This window comes from Mya arenaria, chromosome 7 (assembly GCF_026914265.1).
Source record: "Mya arenaria isolate MELC-2E11 chromosome 7, ASM2691426v1".
Taxonomy (NCBI): domain Eukaryota; kingdom Metazoa; phylum Mollusca; class Bivalvia; order Myida; family Myidae; genus Mya; species Mya arenaria.
The window spans coordinates 48,830,667-48,853,482 of NC_069128.1; the positions used below are offsets into that span (position 1 = coordinate 48,830,667).

The 22,816-nt window shown below is 36.9% G+C and overlaps 1 protein-coding gene and 2 long non-coding RNA genes across 16 annotated transcripts in view; 2 read left to right on the forward strand and 1 right to left on the reverse strand.

Annotated features, from left to right (window-relative positions):
* LOC128240676 (myosin-IIIb-like) overlaps positions 1–22,816 on the forward strand; it is a 91,525-nt gene that overhangs the window by 26,387 nt on the left and 42,322 nt on the right. For all 14 annotated transcript variants that reach the window (XM_052957372.1, XM_052957383.1, XM_052957384.1 and 11 more), the window contains exons 15-21: positions 9,209–9,260; positions 9,947–10,045; positions 10,603–10,714; positions 11,992–12,124; positions 12,543–12,759; positions 13,596–13,737; positions 14,523–14,676. In XM_052957372.1, coding sequence (XP_052813332.1) covers positions 9,209–9,260; positions 9,947–10,045; positions 10,603–10,714; positions 11,992–12,124; positions 12,543–12,759; positions 13,596–13,737; positions 14,523–14,676 — 909 coding nt within the window. The remainder of the gene's footprint in view (positions 1–9,208; positions 9,261–9,946; positions 10,046–10,602; positions 10,715–11,991; positions 12,125–12,542; positions 12,760–13,595; positions 13,738–14,522; positions 14,677–22,816) is intronic.
* Positions 1,930–4,877, reverse strand: LOC128240678 (uncharacterized). Its single transcript, XR_008262276.1, has 3 exons — positions 4,608–4,877; positions 3,843–4,002; positions 1,930–3,234 (listed from the first exon to the last, which is right to left on the reverse strand). It is a non-coding gene; the product is annotated as an uncharacterized LOC128240678 (long non-coding RNA).
* LOC128240679 (uncharacterized) lies at positions 4,935–7,884 on the forward strand. The gene is made up of 3 exons (XR_008262277.1): positions 4,935–5,736; positions 6,530–6,627; positions 7,850–7,884. It is a non-coding gene; the product is annotated as an uncharacterized LOC128240679 (long non-coding RNA).

Here is a 22,816-nt window from a genome sequence, read left to right on the forward strand (position 1 = left end):
TGCCATGCATGCATGGCTAAGCCTCCTTTGTTGGCAATAAACTTTTCATTACTAAGACATGAACAAACCCACCTTTGCCATGCATGCATGGCAAAGCCCCTTTGCCATGCATGCATGGCTAAGCCTCCTTTGTTGGCAATAAACTTTTTATTACTAATACATGAACAAACCCACCTTTGCCATGCATGCATGGCAAAGCCCCTTTGCCATGCATGCATGGCTAAGCCTCCTTTGTTGACAATAAACTTTTCATTAATAAGACATGAACAAACCAACCTTTGCCATGCATGCATGGCAAAGCCTCCTTTGTTGACAATAAACTTTTCATTACTTATATATGAACAAACCCCCTTTGCCATGCATGCATGGACCATTTTTAGCTTCCTTTGTTGGTAATATACTTTTCATTACTTATACATGAACAAACCCCCTTTGTCCATGCATGCATGTTCTAAGCCTACTTTGTTGGCAAATAAATTTTCACTACCAATACATGGACAAACCAACCTTTGGCCATGCATGCATGGACTAAGCCTACTTTGTTGATAAATACTCTTTTCATTACCTATACATGCACAAATTCACCTTCGTTCATGCATGCATCCATGGAACAAGCCTCATTTGTTGACAAATACAATTTTTGTAACCATTTAATACTTATTGGTACCATTTTCAAAGCTTGCATTGACCAAGTGTAATTTCCACATTAGATGGGTAAAACTGAATATCTTAATTTAGGGTTGATACTTTATGACCAAACTTTGTGTGAAGAAAGAGCTTATGTTGACCTTTCATTGGATCCTGAGCCCCAGAGGTAAACGTCAAGTTAAGTATAAATAAAAATAGAAAAACAGTTGAAATAGAATATTTTTAATGGAGTTTATACATACTATTCATGATATTTAACATCCCCCCACCCCAACAATTCTGGTCAAAATAGCCTATATGGTTAAAAATAACTGTGATTGCTACAAAATCGCAGTCAACTAGAAAAATATAAGAAAAATCTGTTTCAACCTCAAAAACATAGTTAATACTTGAAAATACGTTTTGTCTCCATGTTTTTTAATGAATGAGCAAACAACTATGTCATTTGTCCCCTGTTCAGACTGACACACACATTTAATTTGCAATTATACTGAACACATAATTTACAAAATGTTTAGTAAAATTAATATGACTTTGCTTTAAGTAATGTTCACATGGGACTTTCTTTTATAAAAACATTCTATTTATGGATGCTTTGCAAATCATATTTCGAGAATAAAAATATTTAAGTAAAACTTTTAGAATTTGCTTACATGCATTAATGAAGAATGGACAAACCTGCTACTTTAAAAGTGTATTATGTGAAGTATATATTTTTTTCCATTTTACATGAAACTGCCATCTCAAAAGAAATTATTGCTGGCTGTCATGAATCTGCTCTTATTTCTTAACAAAGGAAATTCAATGATCATGCCTCTCATTTTCAATGATTAATTCATTTTTTTCAAAAATGAACAATTTTGACAGATATATGTACACTAAAAAGTGATAAAAAAGTATTATCCTGGCAGTAAGTTATGATAGAGAATTTCAATACATACTACAGCCACCTTTTCAACAAGTGTATGCCAAAATACCTTTAGATCATGTGCGGTATTCAATAAGCAACTAAGATTAGGAACTAAGACTTGATTGGCATGTATATTTAGCTGACCAATAGGCTGAATGAAATCACTGAGGCATGTTTTAAGATAAGGATAAGATCAATATTGAATAAGAAAAATGAAACTAATTGGTTTTAAACAGATACAATCTCAATACAAATATCAAAATAAGGCCATTTTTTTATAAATTGGTCAACAGAAAAAAAAAGGATTTCATACTCATCTTTTTTTTACAATAGAAGTGAATACATATTTTTCACAGCATTTGTGGCCAAACCCAAAACCAAAAGATAAAAATTAACAACAAAAAGGAAAGACATGTTCATAGAAACATATGAATGACATTTGAAATGCTTTGATTTCTATGCAACAAAATGTCTGCAATGCCTCAATATTATAATGAATATTGATATGTTCAAATGCTCACTTTGTCATACACATATTTTTGGCTTTACAGTCCAATGTTCTCTGACCTACCAATTTCAAATCTAAGTTATTGTAATCATTATATAAGCATATTATACACTTCCAATTTCAAATAATGTCACATTAAAAGTCAATATTATTACAACCTTTAGTTATAGTGTCACTTTTTCAATATTTTTTTAAAAAACAAATAACCAAAAAAAAATTGGAGGAGGGGGGACTTTTCGAAATAATTGGGCGGTAGATCCGTTAACCAATTCATTAAAAAAGAAAGGCCTAAACTCAAAAAAAGTTAATAAGTTTATAATGAATGTAATGCTTAATTTTCATTCAATGAAATCGTTCCAGAAAAAAATGTATACTTTGGATTTAATAAATTACCAATGATCTCATTCACCATTGATTTAAAACAAATTATCAAATGAGGAACTATTTTAATAATTATGGAAATTAACATTTCTTCATTTCAAAGGACAAGTAACATCTTTAAAGCAACTGTGCACCAGATGATTAATTTGCAAGAAAAAAAGAAAATTGTCGAAAACTGACATATACTTGGTATTTATGTGTACAATGCATTGAAACTTATCAACTGAAGTACCACATAGTTTACAATTTTATTTAAGTTTAGCAGTTGTTTCATATATTTCCATTAAAAAAGATTACTGGGTATGTCTACCTAGTAGAATTCATTCCTAAAGCGTGATTGGCTATTCAATGCTATCACGTGATATCAGGTATATAGTTTAAATATACTACTCGTTTGGAGTAAGCATTCGTAGCACAGTGGACTGCAATTTAGGCGACACAGGATTGAATCCGGTCTTCGACACAATTTTTTTTTTTTACATTTTTGTACCTTTTTTTACAATTATGATATCACAGCTTAACACATTCCATTATACAGACAATCCTCAGATTTGTTACAGAAAAAACTTTTTTTGATGCCAATCTGGTGTACAATCCCTTCAACTGCATTTTTATGTCTATGAGGTATCTTGTTTTTTTAAAAAGAACATTTGATGAGGTAGTGTTGCCTCCACCGATAGTCTTGTAGGCCTGTTATTGTCTGTATGAAAGCTTTTATTTCTCAAAGAACACAGCACTTTCTGCATTTGTGACTTTGTAAACTGCTCCTGGGTAACTGGCTCACATCCTGCATACAAATAGACCCGTATTGAAACACATGATAAGAAACAAACATACATAAAATCATGAAAAAATTGCTGCCCCTGTTAGTTGGAATAGCTGGACCATTATGATATAATTTAACAAATACACCACAGTGATCTTAACTTTTTACATTAAGCTTCACAATTTCATAGGCTTGCTACAAATTTCCTTGAATATTATTACTTCATTTTTTTTATACATATTGATAATATATCTTTACAAAATACTGATACTAGTCACCAATGCTTACTTTTTCAATTTTTTTGTGATATCAATACTGTAAACAGTGGTCGAAATTAGCACAAGCCCGCAAGCCCTGCACTGGTTAAATGTCTTTCGGGTTTGCTCAAATTCTGAATTTTATATAGCAGGGCTTGTTAAAAAATTTGATGCCAAGCAATAGTATAATAATTTGGGCTTGTTGATCCAAAAGTCTAATTTCGATGACTGTGTAAATAAATAAATTGGAATGGCAAAAGCTTGTTACTGGTTGTAAGACTCAGGCATTTTTTTTTACATCACTGATCCAAAATTTGCAGAAAGAAAGCAGGCCATACTCAAATGATTTTAAAAAAAATAACAAAAATATACCTTTGTCCTGAACATTTAGATTTTCAAACTGTTTTTTTTCCTCGGTTACAAGGAGCCAACAACCAAATCAGCTCGGGATCATTTTGGCCAAGGAGACAGGTTTGGCACAGCTGGTTACAACCACCTGTGTTAGTGTTTTGGCATTAAAGAAGTTGAGGACCTGCAAAAGGGAAAATCAAATTAATTTTCGTACGACAACATCAAATTTTGATATATTATTTATAATATAAATTATGTACAGTTTGATTTAATATCATGACTGTAATATCATGTTCTATTTTTGAAAACTTACTAGAGCATGACTCCATATTGTCGTCTCTTTAACTGGTAGTGTAAACATGCCACTTATAGGTTGTTTGTAAGAACTCGACTTCGTAGCAAAGTTAAGTTCATGTTTATTCTACTTTCCTTTAAACATGCTGGGGTCTAGAAAAAGCCACTCGCAAAATTTTGCGAGCTTGAATAAGTCACTCGCAATTTGCAAATGCCGCTCGCAATTTGCGAGTATGCGAGTCTAAATTTGAACCCTGCAATAGTTTTAAAACCTGCATGTGAAAAATAAGAAAATAGAACCAGTGGTCGAAATTAGCACAAGCCTGCAAGCCCTGCACTGGTAAAATGTCTTTCGGGCTTGCTCAAATTCTGAATTTTATATAGCAGGGTTTGTTCAAAAATTTGATGCCAAGAAATAGTATAATAATTAGGGCTTGTTGATCCAAAAGTCTAATTTCGATGACTATAGAACCAGATTATTTCATTATTTACCTCTTTTTTCATACCCTGGTAGTGCCAATCAGTCTGGAGCTTTGCATGACTATGCCCGGCAATAACTGTATCCATAGTATTAACTTGCCACTTGTCACAGTAAGGAGCATCATAAATTTCTTTAATCCTAGAAAGTGTCATTATTACATTTATTACATACTGACATAGAAAATCCTTAGGAATAAATATTAGTGTCATGAGAAATTGAATAAAAATGACAAAAAGTTTAAAACTTATTATATTTGTGGCAAATCTTAAGCACCAGTCAATTGTAAGGCCGCTCCTCCCCCCCTCCCCCAGGTCTGGGGGTATACCGGGGATAGTTGGGGAAATGGGCCATGTTTTACCTTTCAGGTGGCCACGCAGTGCTGGGTGAATGCAGTTGTTTTGTCTTCGCTTTAAATATAGCGGGGAATGGGCCTTAACTAGGCCAGGGTCCCTGTGATGCAGCTGCATTTGGTGCAAATTTGCCATCGTTTTGTCCCTGCAGGATGGGAGTTTTAGCTGGGGTTGGCTGGATCGAAGGTCATTGTCCCTGCTAATCCCCAGACCTTGGGGGGGAGGTGGGGCTTGGTTACAATCGACTGGTGCATAATACTGACAGTTCATCAACTAAGTTTAAACTTAAACAAGTTTATGCCGTTAATTTAAAATAAACACATTTAACATACTAAGAGCCTCATGCCTCTCAGCCTGATGGATCACAGCCAAATTTATATTTCTCATTAATTAAGAATATGTTTGATAACCAAATAACAACTGTCAACATTCATTTTAGTAATAAAAACAACCATCAAATTTATTATCTGTTATTAATATTAAATTATTACTGTTATTAATATTAAAAAACAATACTAGTGGTATACTGTATAATAAGTTCACTTTATATATTTCTCATATATAAAAATGTTGCTACTTACCACAGCATAAACCAAAAATCTTAAACTGCATCAACTTTCCTGTTTACATCAAATGATCAGCAGAAGTAAATCATGTGTGATGTAGCTGATAATCTGGGGCACCAAAGGGGAAATTTCAAGTTGATGACATCATAATGTGCATGACATGCAGTATTGATGACATCACAGATTTTGGAACTCAGCCAATTCTCTCAGGACAGTGTCTGCTGGTATGGATATTTTTGTTTATAAATATTATTTTTGTATTGATTGTGAATTTTGGCTTTTATTTATTTATTAAAAATAATATCAAAAATGTTTCTTTTTATCAAATTTTGATTTTTAAAAATATCTTTATTGTGTTTGGATAAGTTAAACTAGAAAAATGTGAAATGATGAAAGAACTGTTCAGTGTATTGGTAATAAACCCAAACAGTTTCCTTTCAAAGCTAATTTTAAAAAGATGTTTGTTAAACAATATCCCCCCCCCCCCCCTGCAAGCTATGTTGTCAGGATTATATGGACAATTGATTTGCAGGGGCTTAGCCAGTCTGTACTGAATGTTACGCACAAATGTGGGAGGGGGATATCCCTGTAACCGTAGGGGGTTCAGGGCGGGCTACCAAGTGATTTTTTAGGCTCTTTAAGCTTCTTTAAGCTATCTAGCACAGATCAACAATGCTTTCTATAGCAGCTGATCATCCCTTTAAAACTTTATCCTGATGTCAATACATAACTTAGCCCTCGACTTTGATCCCATGTTTGGCCATTTTTCTAATTGATGTTACAGACGTGCGTTGGTGCGTAATGCTGGCTACGCCCCTGATTTGTCCAGCATGAGTATGACCAATCAAAGTGTGATGACCTGATGTCCAGGTGTTGTGAAACTCAGACAAGCTTTGTTCTACTGACGGACCTAATGACAGACCCATCGACTGACATCTGCAAAGCAATATACCCCTCTTCTTCAAAGGGGGGCATAAAAATTCAGATTTATGTATCAGTAATGCTCTGATTTTACAGAGCCAGGCCAAATGTGGATTACCTGTCTTCACCAAATCCTATCCTGGTACAGTCTGAGCATAGAAATTTGCAGATACCGACTTATTGAGAACCAAGATGTAAGTTTTAGACTTTTTATTGCATACTAATTTTTAGCTAGACTATTCAAAAATAGGTGGGCTATACTACTCGCCCCGGCGTCGGCGTCGGGTTAAAGTTTTAGGGCAAGTTGGGATTTTCACTTATAAGACCAATACCCTTCATTCAATTGACTTAATACTACACACAGTTGTTCAAGGCCATCACATGATGAGGTTAGATAACTCCATATTATTCTTTACACAGATTATGGCCCCTGATTGACTATGGAACTTAGGTTAAAGTAACTTAGGTTAAAGTTTAAGGGCAGGTTGGGATATTTATAAATAACTTCTATACCCTTTGTTCAATTGACTTAATACTTCACACAGTTGTTCAGGACCATCACACAATGAGGTTACATAACTCCATATCTTTATAGACGACCCCCCTACTTTGCCCATGAAATCTGGTGTTTTTGTCTTGACTCGTTTATAAGACGGTGTAGATTTTTAAAGCAAATCCAGCTTAAATAACTCCATATTATATTTTATACAATTTATGGCCCCTGTCGTGATGGACCTTAGGTTAAAGTTTAAGGGCAGGTTGTGATATTTATTAATAACTTCTATACCCTACATTCAATTGACTTAATACTTAACCCAATTGTTCAGGACCATCACCTAATGAGGTTACATAACTCCATATCTTTAATACAAGTCATGACCCCTGATTGACTTGGTTAAGTTTTAGGCAAGTAAAAGTTAAGGCCAAGTTGGGATTTAAATAAAAAACTTCTATACCTTTCATTCAATGTACTTAATCAAATTCAAAATTAGCGCGCTGTCTTACAAAGGCTCTTGTTTTATAACCAGCAATTTGTGCAGTCTCTTACATTTTACTGTTATTTGTTGTTATTATAGTTGAATTTAGCAATTCAAATAAATGGAGAAAGCCCAGCAAGGCGAATGGCCAAGAACAGCATTTTTTGGTTGTTAAATAGTTGATGTTCCAAATAACTTAATTTAATACTTGATGTTCGCAATAATTTAATTCAATCTTTGATAATTGCAATCAATTAACTCACTGGGGATGTAGATGCATGTTTCTTTGTGCAAACTTTTATAGTAAATCACAAAGGCATTATAACAACCAAAATATTAACATTTAAGGAACTTTTTCCAGTCTGCAATATTGTGACCTCGTATAGATATAAAAATAAATAAATATTTTGTAATAATTGGCGTTTTATTGACTTTTCAGATCTGGGAGTTTTCAACAGACAAGAGGACCTGGATATTCTGCTACATGTGACACTGACACAAACTATGTTGTACTTTTATATCAATATGACATTATAAAAATGTTTGGACTCATATGCCATTGCTTGAATCAAAATTAAATTTATAATAAATTTATATAACTCTGATATCTATTTTTTCCTCATACACTTACTTATTAGAAGTGTTAAAACAAAAATAAGTTGAGACACCAAAATTATTGTCTTTTAACTTCTCAAAAGTGAATACTATATAATCCTTATGAGTATATGAAATATCAACTGTGGAGTTATTGGGAGGACAATATGAATTTAATTATATATTGGAAGTAAGCTCCATCAGGAAATACTCGAGTAAGTTTAATAAGGATCTGATGGAAAATAGCTTCAGACCATTTGTTATATTAAAAAAGGGCCATAACTCCAAAGAGAAAGTTTTGTTAATATTGTATGTTGAATGGTCAAGTCAGAGAGAGAAAAATGTCAAGGTAACAGGTGTCAATGGCTCAATGCTCAAGTACTGGTAACAAAGAGGCTTAGCCATGCATGCATGGCAAAGGGGCTTTGCCATGCATGCATGGCAAAGGTGGGTTTGTTCATGTCTTAGTAATGAAAAGTATAATGTCAACAAAGGAGGCTTTGCCATGCATGCATGGCAAAGGGGGTTTGTTCATGTATTAGTAATGAAAAGTATATTGTCAACAAAGGAGGCTTAGCCATGCATGCATGGCAAAGGAGGCTTAGCCATGCATGCATGGCAAAGGTGGGTTTGTTCATGTATAAGTAATGAAAAGTTTATTGTCAACAAAGGAGGCTTTGCCATGCATGCATGGCAAAGGAGGCTTAGCCATGCATGCATGGCAAAGGTGGGTTTGTTCATGTATTAGTAATGTAAAGTATATTGTCAACAAAGGAGGCTTAGCCATGCATGCATGGCAAAGGTAAGTTTGTACAGGTACTCAATAAAACAGGACCACAAATGTATGAACCAAGGGTATTATCAATTTTCAACTTCATATCTATACTGAAAAATACCTTCTTATCTTAGATTTTTTGACTTGTACTCATACATTGGCCGAACCAAGAAAATGTTAGTGAAACTGCACGTTCTTTATTTAATGTCATATTCCGACTTCAGATAATAGACTGTTTTCCTAATTTGATGATTTACATCGCTAAATTTAGAAAACATAGCTAAATCAGCATGCACATTTGAAAACTATGTATGATGTCATACCAAACTTAACTAGCTATACTATATAAAAAATATATAAAAACATTATTTCATGATAGCCGAGTGAGTACATCATTTATGATAAAATATTTTTTTTATTTATTTTCAGCCAAGATTACAGAATACTTACTGGAGAAATCAAGGGTTATATTCCAAGCTCCGTAAGTTCTCAACTGTTTGTTTATAAAATGTGTTAAAATCAAAACTATATTTAGCTCATCTGTTTTCGAAGAAAAAATATTGTTATATCCTTGTTATTGAAAGGCTGAATTTACAATACTTGAATAAAAAGTACACTGTACTTAAATGATGCATTTTATTAGCTTGTTAATCTTTCAAAGACAAAAACTTGAAGTACTGTGATAGCTTACTTGTAGATGTCATTCTGCAGAAAATCTAATATCTGTCATTACGCAAAAAAACTTTAGGATATTTAAGTTGCCATAAACAATATACACATGTCAAACAAGGCCAATTACTCTGTAAATAAAAGAGTTATGCCTCTTTTTAGTACCAAAAAACCAGACAAGCTTTGGCATCTGCTCTACAGCACTCTTGTTTTTGTTGAGGTTTACTGGATGTTTAAAATTTCATTTATGTTAAAAACACATACTTATTATTAATGATCAATCTGTAACTTCCACCTTTTACAATTGTACTGCAGTAAGTTTAAAGTAGAAAATATCATATCAAATTTTAGTTTAAATTTATTCTATTCGACATAAATAGCATACGTAGCAACAGTGTATGCCATTATATACATGATATATTGAAGTGGATTCAAAAGAAAGCAGAGTTTTTAATGTCTCTAACATCTCTTTCAACATGTTACGCATGTATATTTCAGTAATGAGCAGAATTTCCACATCTTCTACTATGTTCATGATGGCCTGCCAGCGGAGGACAAGAACCATAAATACAACCTCAAGGAAAATGCAAGCTTCAGGTAAACAGGCATTCTTTAGACAATGTCTTTGAAAGAGTTCTTAAAAATGAATTTATTTTCAAGAGAAGGAAAAGATTATTTCCATTGTATGTTGTTAAAAATAATGTACAGTCAAATCCTGTTTGGTCAAACTCGCTCGGCTCAAAACCCTCGTTGGCTAGAACTGGATATATAGGACTGATTTATTTATACTGAAGGTAAAAAATCCTGCTTGGCTTTAATTTTTTGAGGGTTGAGGTATTTTTCTCTGGTCCCTGGGAGTTCGAGCCAACAGGATTTGACTGTATTGTCCATAACTGCAGGGCTATTGACAATATATTTTAATTTGTGTTAATTTCTAAATTTGTATGTTTATACTTATCAGGTGCTTATTATAATATTTAAATGCTTATATTTTTTTCATGATATTGAATAGAAAGCATTGAATTTTTTAGATAACTCAACTTAAGACTTATAAATAACATGCAGATCAAATTAAGTCTATAAGAAACAGGTTCCTCTAAAAGTGCGTTATTATTTTATGATTTCTATTGATTTGTTATTTTTCCAACCATCAGGTACATAAATGATCACACCAACTCCAGCCCTGACGTTGTGACCTTGTCTGCTAACCGGGTCAAGTTCAAGGCCATTCAGCACTGCTTCGACATCATTGGTTTCAAACATGAGGTATTGTTGGTCTGTTCTTTAAAATTTGTTGGATTTTCGCAGGGCTCGAATTGAGCACTCGCACACTGGCAAAATGTGAAAATTGGAAATTGCAATGTGTTTTAAGGTACTAGTGAAAAGTCTCGAATAATAGCAACTTTCAAATTTCCTACTCTCTATTTCTCGTAAACACACATAAAACGATGACATTTACACAACCGTGTTATGCTTAGCGCACATTGTACACTGTTTTTTGTGTTCAGATTTTAGACGGCAGTATTTGTCTAAGAAATTTCCAATGTTGAGGTGCAGCCCATCATCATGACAAGCCAAAAAATTGCATCTTAGCACTTGTGACACTACATACGAATATTAGTCTGCATGGACTGTTGTGCACCTGCAATTTGTTTGACAATTTACTCAGTCTAACAACAGTTATGGCCCTTGACATAGTAAAAAATGATCTAAAAAGCCTTGTGTTGCATATAACTAAAAACGTTTTGCAGCTACTCTCATGAAATGTACTAGGAATAACGATCAGTTTATGACGCACATGCTTGTGGTAATTATGGTAATTCAAAAACACAAAATTTAACTGTTCCTCTTTTAACACAATATCTGCCTGAGATATTTATGAAATCTCTGGTAGCTTTTTATTTTTTTAAACCCAAATTTGCAAAAAGATTTTACCAGTAAGATTTTGTTTTGAATTGATATTGCCTAGTCATGGACACAAAAGGTAACATGGTTTGCACATCAAATTATTATAATTTCTTCACAGAATTATTTTTAGTTACAGTTTGGTATATATACGGTATATAGACAAATCACATTTATGGCCAGGGTTATTTTACCAGGAAAATAAGAGGAATCATAATAAGGTTCTTTTCCCAATCACAAAACTGTTGTTTTTTTTCCGAATTTGCCCAAAACAATTCCCTATCAATACAAAAATATTTGTAAAAAAATGCAATATTAAAATCTTATTATCTACAATCTTGCTAAATGTTATTGGATGCCTAACAACGTTTAAAATGTCTTTTGTGATGAGAATGTATAGAAGTGCATAACAAATTTACCTTTTTAATGGCATTCTGTTTGCATTCACTCTGTGATGCTCTCATTGGAATTTCCTCCATTTAAGAATTACAAATGAAATTGCATGAGTTAAACAACCCCTAAAATAATTATCAGTACAAAATGACTTAATTAGACCCATAATGTATTTTTCAGGAGTTAAGTGCCATATGTATTTGGTGAGATAGTAGCCAAGGGTAACACCATAACATGTTTTTCAGGAGGTAAGCTCCATCTTTGGTGTGATAGCAGCCATACTGCACATCGGGAACATAGACTTTGTGGAGAAATCCTCACAGACCCACTCTGGTGTTCATGGTGTAGAAATGGCGGACAAGGGACTCACTGATATAGGTCAGTACAAGAATATCTAAAAAATAAGCACATGTCTGTTTTTATTTATTTTCTACCGTTTCTGTATTTTTTGATCACCTGGCCCAAATTCTTATACAACCACCAGTCATGCAGTTAGCAGCCATATCCTCTACACAACCACTGAAAACGTTTTCAGCCCAGAATGATAACTTTTCTACCAGTACAATGTTTATTGTACAATTTTAATAGACATGCGTGACTTCAAGAATAATATACTAATTGATTTGTTTCATGATTTTCAATATTCTAAATACATGTGTTACTCTTTACTTGTACCAGTATGGGAAGACAAAGTCACATCCAGTTCCAGCTAACGAGGATTTCGAGCCAATGGGGTTTGACTGTAAAAACAAATACTGTTTATGTATTATCATCCGAGTCTTATATACAATTTTAGTTGCTGGCCTGCTGGGTCTCGAATCCAAGGATCTTGTGGAAGTGCTCACCACGTCAGGGATGGTCGCCCGTGGGGAGGTGATTATCCGGGAAAACACACACTCTGAGGCACTTGATGTACGAGATGCCATGGCAAAGTCGCTGTATGGGCGTCTCTTCAGCTGGATTGTGAACAAGATAAACATTCTTCTTCAGCCTGATAAAAAAGTGTATAAGGAGTAAGTATTTTGAGGTATTTAACACTGACTTGTAAATTATAGAATACACCTGTAGCCATTAAACTGTAGCAAAAGGCCATCAAGTCATAGCACAATGCCCACAGCTGGTAAAACATTGAACACAAGTGCTTCTTACTGTGAATTGTAAACAGCGTTAAAAGTGTCAATGCTTTACAAAAGGATATCATTAATCAAAAAATGCCAAAAAAAACCCCCACAAAATAAACTTAATGGTTTGCTTGACATTTTTGTTGTTTTGAGAAGTGCCCTCATCATTGTTATGTTTTTTCTAGGGACAGTCTCAGCGTTATTGGTCTGCTAGACATATTTGGTTTTGAGAACTGCCCTCAACCATGTTATATTTTTTTCCAGGGACAGTCTAAGCCTTATGGTCTACTAGACATATTTGTTTTTGAGAGCTGCCCTCAACCATGTTATATTTTTTTCCAGGGACAGTCTCAGTATTATTGGTCTACTGACAAATTTGGTTTTGAGAACTGCCCTCAACCATGTTATATTTTTTCCAGGGACAGTCTCAGTATTATTGGTCTACTGACATATTTGGTTTTGAGAACTGCCCTCAACCATGTTATATTTTTTTCCAGGGACAGTCTCAGTATTACTGGTCTACTGACATATTTGGTTTTGAGAACTGCCCTCATCATTGTTATATTTTTTCCAGGGACAGTCTCAGTATTATTGGTCTACTGACAAATTTGGTTTTGAGAACTGCCCTCAACCATGTTATATTTTTTCCAGGGACAGTCTCAGTATTACTGGTCTACTGACAAATTTGGTTTTGAGAACTGCCCTCACCAATGTTATATTTTTTCCAGGGACAGTCTCAGCATTATTGGTCTACTAGACATATTTGGTTTTGAGAACTTCCCTAGCAACTCATTTGAACAGCTTTGTATCAACATTGCCAATGAACAGATACAGTATTACTTCAATCAGCATATCTTCGCATGGGAACTGGTAAGTGCAGCATTTAGGAGTTGGGGTATTAGCCTTCCTTAATCAAAGACATGCATGCACAAAGGCCAGGGACAGTATTTACTAATTTTTTCAGTCTAAACTTTAGACTGACAGCAGGCCCAGAAAGCTGCATTGTTACATGTTTCAAAATATCTAAAATATATTTTTTGTCTTGCGTAAATCTCCGAAAACCATTGATATAAGACTGCTGACAAAAGATCAGATCGCAGTCTTTATATTTATGTTAAAAAATTAATATTTTTTAGCTAAAAGTGTTAAGTTCTAGGAAAAATGAGGTTTTGGGCATAAAAAAGTAAATATGGAAACGTGCGATCTGATCTTTTGTCAGCAGTCTTATATCACTGGTTTCCAGACATTGAAATAAAATTTTAGTAATTCTTAGACAAAAAAACGTTTTCAAAATGTTTAATCTGTGAGATAGCAGCTTTAACAAAAGATGTGTGCCTGATTGTAGAACAGATTATTTGTAACACACACAATGTACATCATTTGTTACCATCTTTGCTCCTATGATAGCATTTTTACGATTAAAAGTTTGTTGTTCTGAGTCTGGGTGTCAAACTAATTCTCAGGATGATAGTGAATATGGACCCAGGTTATACAAAACCGATTCATATCATCATGGTATCTCAAAAACTAAACCTGGTGAAAATTGGCAGACACAAAAATATAGAAACATCCCTTGCAAATATAAAGTATACTACAGCATTAATCAATTTTCAGTAAATTACACACCCATGCCTGTTTGCCTCTGAATTTTCCAGCAAGAGTACGAAAATGAGGGTGTGGACGGAAGTGCGGTGACCTTTGTGGACAACCGACCCCTACTGGACATGTTTCTGGTGAAGCCTCTGGGTCTGCTAGCCCTGCTGGATGAGGAAAGCCACTTTCCAAAGGCGACAGACTGGACTCTTGTCGGTCAGTATACTGTATAGATCATTTTGGACATTGGGTGGTCACTGTATGGTCAGGCTATATGATATAAGACTTGGTCACCATGAAGCCCCTGAGCCTGTTAGCCTTGCTGGTTGAGAAAGTGCTCACCATAACTATCATGCTTAGCATACAAGGTTGTCAGTATTCGATCAGCCTGTATACAACTGGACATCCATATCAAGCCTCCTGGGGCAGTATTCAATATAGTTATTATCCTTATTATAAGATATGCTTCAATGATTCCATTCAGTCCATTGGCCAGTTATTTTTACAGTCCAATCAAAACTCTCTGATTCTTATCTTACAATTAAGTAAAAACATAGGTTGTTATTTAATACAGTTGCTGGTAGTTTTGCCTTGTTACATGAAGTATGTGTGGCGAACATAATTGTTTGTCTATTTTAAAGTGAGAGAGCGTTTTTAGATTGAATGCCGTCTGTTCGACACACTGTAATATTGTTTCTTGGATAAATTAATTTCAGCAACACAGTAAAATAATCTAAACATTTTATTCTTCGTTAACAATTTTATAATACCGTTTTACTTAGTGAAATTCTAATAAGAGCTGGTTTAGAAATATGTTTTAAAGTCCCAAAGTAAAGTCCAATGTTGAAGTCTGAAGTCTAAATCTCTGGTCTAAAATCCAAATCAAATCTTATGTAAGAACATGAAACGTTCGTTTATATATGAGAGTTCATCCGGGTAACTTTATTTAACAAAAGCTCCGGTGCTCCGGTGCACGATAAAGTCCTGATTCATATGGAACGGAGTCTGCTCCGAACACCACGTGTCTATTTGCTCCGTTTGGAGTACGTCAATAACTCCGGCTATCTGGCTAATTCTTAAACTTGAATTAAGTTAACTTAAACTTAACAAAATAAACATAACATAACAAAAGCATTTAATTAGAAACTAAATCGTTCACGACACTCCCGACCGGAGAGATGGCGGAGTCTGTATTTAAGTAATTACCAATTCACTGATTATGCTGTGAAACGTAATTCATAAACTCTTCCTGAACACGTCTAAAGACTGTCAACGGGTCAACTGAATCTGGATTAAAATTGTCTGAATACCCCAGGGAGACAACTCTGTCCACACTATCATATACTCCGTTGACGTATCTGGTGGTTGTTCTTAATGTAACGTTTATATATTCATGCTCTTCGGTAATATTATCGTCTATATTGTCGTTGGGGGCGTTGAACACGGAAGCGTCGTCGTCGGTGGCGTTGAACACGGAAGCGTCGTCGTCGGTGGCGTTGAACACGGAAGGGACGCTGGCATCATCGTTGCTTGTGGACGGAGGAATTTCGTCGCCGTCGCTGTGCGCTGAATAAACGTCGTCGACGTTGCTGACGTGACTGTCAGCGTCGGTGACGTCTTTTGTAATACTGTCCACTGATGTATCTGTACCCATAGCGTCGGAACCAGCTGTAACTTCATCACATTCGACGGCGTTTAAGGTAATAACGTCATCAGTAACGGTGACGTCTGAATCGTAAGTGGCCGTTACGTCGGCGTTTCCGCTGATTCCAGTGTCTGTCTCACGAATCCGTTGTAGCTCACATCCGGCCTCATCATACATCCTATTGATTGACATTTCGTCGTCAATAACCGCTTCCTCAGATCCAACACCTGGCTTAATGTCCGTCTCCTGTGTTGCACCACTTGGATTAGATATTACAGTATCCAACCAATTGTCAAAATCACCATCATTGTCTTCAGATATGGCTTCGTACTGATATGTTTCTGTCAATGGCTTCCGCGCAGGTTTGTTTGGCTGGAGGACGACATTCGACGCAGACTGCTGGGCTGTAGTTTTGTCCATTTTGTGGATTAGTGTAAGGTGCTTTTTCAGGTACCCTCTGCGTATAAACTTTGACTGACAGTTTGGCATCACACACTTGAAATGCAACAATCCATTATCATGCTTCTCTTTTACATGGCGGCATAAGTTACGCTTATTCGCGTATATGCGACCACATGTCTCACACATGAACGGCATGGCTGGGTTTTGAATCTGATAACGTTTGAAGAGGTGAACTACGTCTGAAGTTGTCGAAGACTAGAGCGAAAATGATCAGTTCGAACCATGTGCTCATCGTGCACGGGCAAAATCACTTCCGCTGGCTCCGCCAGCTATTGTTAGCCTAGGTCTCCGCCAGCGATAACAATAGAACCTTAGGTAGAGAGCTCGGGGGGATTAATTCAACCGGCTCCGCTCAGCCTTTATACATAAATATCATAAGCGGAGCTGATCTGGTATGTACATATACTTGTATAAAACGTATCCGTTCATTTCTTTGCAACATGTACCCTTTACAAGATCTTGTATATACATGTATGCATTTAAAGGATGGTTGTAATTGCTTTATTGGGAATCAAATAAACGTGTATATTGACTATCTACACTGGCATATAAAGTTACTCATTCAAAGATCACCTTTATTAATTGTCTTTATTGAAGTATTCACTCAGTTTTACTTTCGCTTGTTCGGCGGCTGGTCGTTTGGGTCTCGAACACCGGTCCGATGACTCTGGCGTGTATGAGTCGTGTCTAGCATCGACGTTCCCCGATACTTCTATTGGGTATAGTAAGTTAAGGGGTCGACCTATGACACGCCCTGTGTGAGTCTGTACTTTAGCAGACCTGGTTTGACCATCACAGCTCTTGATAAGATCCTTAATCTTTCCAAATTTCCAACATCATCGGGGAACATCGTCCTTTATAAGAACTACGTCACCTACCCTTGGTAAGAAGTGTGACTGTATTCTATGAGATTTGAGCTTTGTTTGAGTTCGTTCCCGGAGGCTAAGCAGATATTCTTCTCTCCACATCTTCCAAAATAAATTAAGGAGCTTTTGCCCTTTTTTCCATATTTGGAGGAGCTTTTGCGCAGAGCTTTCATACGGTGTATAATCCGTGTCACTGTCAACATCTACACTTGGTATTCCAATTTTTGGATTCAACGTCAAAAAACTCGATGGCGTTAACGTAATCATTGAATTGACGTCGTCGCCAACGTACGTGAGTGGCCTTGTGTTTATAACTGACTCGATTTCTTTGATCAATGTTTGCATTTGCATTTCTGTGAGAAGATTTCGGCCGATGGTTTTTCTCAGTGACCGTTTGACAAGGCCCACAAGCCTTTCATAAAAGCCACCCATCCATGGTGCTAGCTCTATGTTAAATATCCAATGTATACCGTTTTGTGAGGCATAGTCTTGTACGTCTTCAGTTTTCAAGATATTTTTCCATATGATGTCCACGGTCTCACTGGCCAGCTTAAACTGGAGTGCATTGTCACTAAAAACTACTTCCGGTTTTCCCCTAGAGGCAATAAATCGACGCAGACACATCAAAAATTGTTCTGTGGACATGTTCTGCACAAGTTCTAAGTGAATCGCTCGAGTAACAAGACATGTGAACAAACATATCCAGACTTTGCTTGTTCCGTCTGCTCCTTTTATATATAGCGGACCCAGATAGTCTAAGCCAACCTTTGAAAAAGGAGATGACTCGGTCACTCGTGACATAGGCAGCGGAGCCATCGGTAGCATTTTGTAAGCTCCGCCCTCGTTGCGCCTGCACACAAGACACCGTCGTATAACGCCCTTTATGGTAGTGCGTCCGCTAGGTATCCAAAATCTAAAGCGAACCCTGCTTAAGGTTTGTGATACTCCACTATGCAAAGTTTCTTTGTGCATTTTGTCTATCATCATGTGTGTGAGTCGTTCACCCTTTGGCAAAAGAATAGGGTACCTGGCAGCTTCACTTAGATTGGTATTTTCTAACCGTCCCCTACACCTGAGTAATCCATTTGGATCTACATATAGACCCAATTTTCTCTGCAAGTTGTTTGGTTTCTGTTCAGAGATTGCTACAAAAGTGTCTCTGAAGCACTTTTGCTGAACATATGTAATCCACAGGTGTTCGGCGCGGTCCAGTTCCTGTTTTGTTAACACCCCACGTTCAGTTGACTTGTTTCGAAGTTTGCTGATAAATCGAAGTGCAAAAGCAGTAACTCGAACTAACTTTGTAGCTGACGAGTACTTTTCACTTTCGATTTCAAAGGGGGGTAACTCCGTTTGTGTATATGCTCCGTCAGGAGATGCTCCTTTGAGCTTCTTATCTGAATTTTCTGCTCCTTCAAGAACATGTTCAGCTGATTGTTTTTTATGCAACTTTTTGTCTTCTTCAGACTTTCTGATCAAGTCTTCGTCGAGGTCTTTCTCAGAGCTCGGCTCTATCTGCCAGTTATAACCTTGTTGTGTCAGCCACTCTGGTCCATGCCACCACAGTGTCAGCTCCTTCAACTGATGTACAGATGCGCCTCTTGTGGCGATATCTGCAGGGTTTTCAGATGAAGGTATGTGATGAAAGCTGATTGACGACTGCCGTTTGATTTCTTTCACTCGGTTTGCTACGAACACAGAAGACACGTTTTCTGAAGTGATCCAGTGAAGAACGCACTGGGAGTCAGTCCAAAGATGAATATGATCAACTGGCAAATTCAAATTGTCCTTCACAAACTTGATACATCTGACCCCAATTACAACCGCCATGAGCTCCAATCTGGGAATCGACATCTGTTTTGTCGGTGCAAGTCGAGACTTTGCGAAGATAAGGTCACACCTTGACTCATTGACACCTGTTTGATGCAGGTATATAGCAACTGCATATGCCTTTGCTGATGCGTCGCAGAAACAAAATAGCTTGTATGACGATTTTTCACAACCAACCTGAGCGATGCACCTTGGTATGGCAACGTTTGGAATTTTGGCCAACTCCTGTCTTATTGTATCCCAAAGTATGACGTCATCTGATGGTAAGTTGTCGTCCCAGTCTAGATGTTTGCTCCAAAGACTTTGCATGAGCACCTTCCCCCTCAAAAGCACTGGGGTGAAAAATCCCAGCGGATCGTAAACGGACGCTAGCTGTCTCAGTACCTTCCGTTTGGTTGGATTCGCAGTGTCATTTAACACTGGAGATTCTTTTAGTGTCAGAGTGTCATTTTTAGTGTTCCACGTGTGGCCAAGAACCTTGATACACTCAGACTTGGCCTTGTCTGTATCGGGAATCACACTGTTGACAAAATTACTATTTGTTGACCATTCTCGAAGATTCATGGCAGCGTCATGGAACATGGCTTTTGATGATGTATAAAGCTCGACCCCTTCACTTTCTGTATGTGTGCCTGTTATGACATTGTCAACGTATATGTCATTCTTAAGCTTGTTTGCGATGTCATTGTCATATTTGTCTAAGTGACACTCTATTGTAGCTCCAAGAATGAAAGGGCTTGAAATAATCCCAAACGGAACACGACAAAAACGGTATTCTTGCAAGTTGTCACCTCCTGTGCTGGGATTTTCACAGTCTTTTAGCCAAATGAATCTAGTTGCATCTCGCTGATCTGGCTGAAGTCCTACTTGAAGGAAAGCTTTCTCAATATCCGCCACAATAGCAATATTGTGAGTGCGGAATCTCATAAGTATGCCGCAGAGGTCATGCAACATAACTGGACCCCTGTAGAGGCATTCGTTGAGGCTTTTATTTTTGTCACATGTCTTGGCGGAGGCATCATATACCAATCTCAATTTTGTTGTCGACTTCTGAGGAGTTACTACTGCATGGTGTGGAAGATAGTGTTTGACAGTGTTGGTACTATTTCCACTCACCTTTTCAATAACTCCTTTTGATAGCTGATCCTGTATAACGGAGTCGTACTGTTTCAGTAGCTCTGGTCTCCCTTGCATTCTCGATGCTGTAGATTTCAGCCTACCAAGAGCTAATCCGCGATTGACAGGGAGATCGGGATTTTCTTCCTTCCATGGCCAGGTAACTTGATAACGACTGTCTTTGAACTGTATAGTCTCTTTGAATTTGGCCATGGCAGTTTCGTCATCATTTTGTCTAGGGTCGTCAAGTATCCCGATAGATTCAATTGCCCAGAAATCCTCGAGATCGGGCTTCTTTGGAACATCACTATCCACTGAAGAGAACACATTTGAGTTTGTTATTCTATAAGCATCGGTCCCATAGGTAAGTATGAGCATTCCAATGTCATTCTTTTCAGCTTCCTCTTCACATGGTTCATTGATGCGACCGGTAAGTAACCAACCAAATTTGGAACTTAGAAGGTACAAACCAGGCTGTATCTCTATCCTCTGTGGCAGGACAACGTCAAGGTAGTAGTCGTTTCCCACCAACAAGTTTATGGTAGAGTATTCATTTGTGGTAGGAATGGTGTCCGCCAGGTCAACACTGCTCAGGATGTGCTGTATGTTCTCAGAGTGAGACAGATGTACAGCTTTCCTTTCTATTGTCCCTGTGATGTCAGGCACAATATTAGCAGTTATGCTCAGATATTTCCCATTGGTCAGCTTCAGACTCAATTTGGTAGTCGGCGTTTTGATCACTTTTGCTTTATTACTACCAAACGTGACTAGTTTTATTTCTTGCATTTCTCCTCTAACGAGGTCAAGCTGCTCCGCCAGGCGCTCCGTCACATATGTCCTTTGTGACCCCGAATCTAGGAGGAGTCTAATCTGGCGGCTGTTTTCACTTGTAGGACATTTTGCCTCTGTTCTTGCAGTCTGCATGAGGACAACCTCACCAGATGACACGAGAACATTTTCGTGATGTACATCATTATTTTCAGACACAAGTTCTTCTGAAACGTTCGCACTTTCTGCTCGTCTTGTGGGAATGTGTACACTAAATTTGGCGGGACAAAGACTTCTGTGATGAACATCCTTTTCACCACAATGTACACACAGTTTTCTAGCCTTACACTTATCAGTTTTGTGTCCAACTTTCAGACACTTGTAGCATGCACCTTTCAGCAAGCGTTTTCTTTCTGGAATCGTTTTGTATTTCGTACATTCATCACTCCAATGAGAGTTCGTACAGTATCTGCACTTGTTTGCATAAACACTGTTTTTGCTGTCTCCAGAGATTAGGGACTCCGCCGAGATGTGCTTTCCAGCGGAGACTGGCTTCTGACCAAACATTTTCGTTGGCCTTGCGCTTTTAATTTCAAAATTGTTGCCACTTTGAAAGTCAATATTCTGTTTCATTTTGTTTGCAGGCTCTTGTTGGTTGCTTTGTTCAGCGTGTTCACGAGCAATTATGTAATCTCGTAATCGCTGTCGGAGTGTTTTAGCGCTCCATTCGTTTCCTGAGCCTTTCTGTACCTCCAGGTGCAAGAGTACGTCCTTTGGAATTTTCGATTTAACCATTGAAACAAACATGTTTTGATCAATGTTTTCACCTAATACTTCTAGGCTCCGCATATGTTTTTCAACTGTGTCAAGAAAGAGTCGCAAACTCTCGGTCTTGCAGTAGGGCGGAACAATATTCATCAGCTTGTGATAATGAATATCTATGATTTCTTGTTTCTTTCCGAATCTCTCTTGCAACAGGGTTACGGCAATTCGGTAATTTTTGTTACAGAGAGACAATCCGGATATTGCTGCTTTTGCTTCACCGACTAGCTTTGTCTGGAGATAACTGAATTTTTCAACGTCTGACAGTTTCTCATTTATGTGAACCGTACACTCAAAGGCATCCCAGAATTCTGACCACTTTAATTTATCACCATTGAAACACTTAAGTTCCAATTTTGGCAATTTAACTGACGTTGATGGCGACTTTGATTTAGAAAGTTTGTCTAAAACCTCGTGTTGTTCTCGAACTTGTTTTTCTAAGAACTCTATTTGCTGTTGACTTTGCCGTTCTACAAATTCTTGCTGATGTGTACTCTGTTCGATCATAAAAGATTGCATTTGATGTGTAATGGTACTAACCTGTTCTTCACGGGTCGCCGTTTCCTTGGAACCACGTTTCCTTGCAGATTCCATTTCATCCAGATAATTCTCCAATACCATAGAACATTCAGTTGCTTCATCACAGATAGTATAGTCCTCGTTCAATATTTGTTCTACTGTTTCTCCTTCAGAGTCTTCTAATACTCCAACATATTTTTCACATTGGTATTCTAACTTTTCGCGATATGCTTTTAGCATTTTAATACACTTTTTTGTGTTCGTTATTTCTTCGTTTAAATCGATTTCCTCTATATCTTTTCTTGATAATTCCATGCCTTTCTGAATT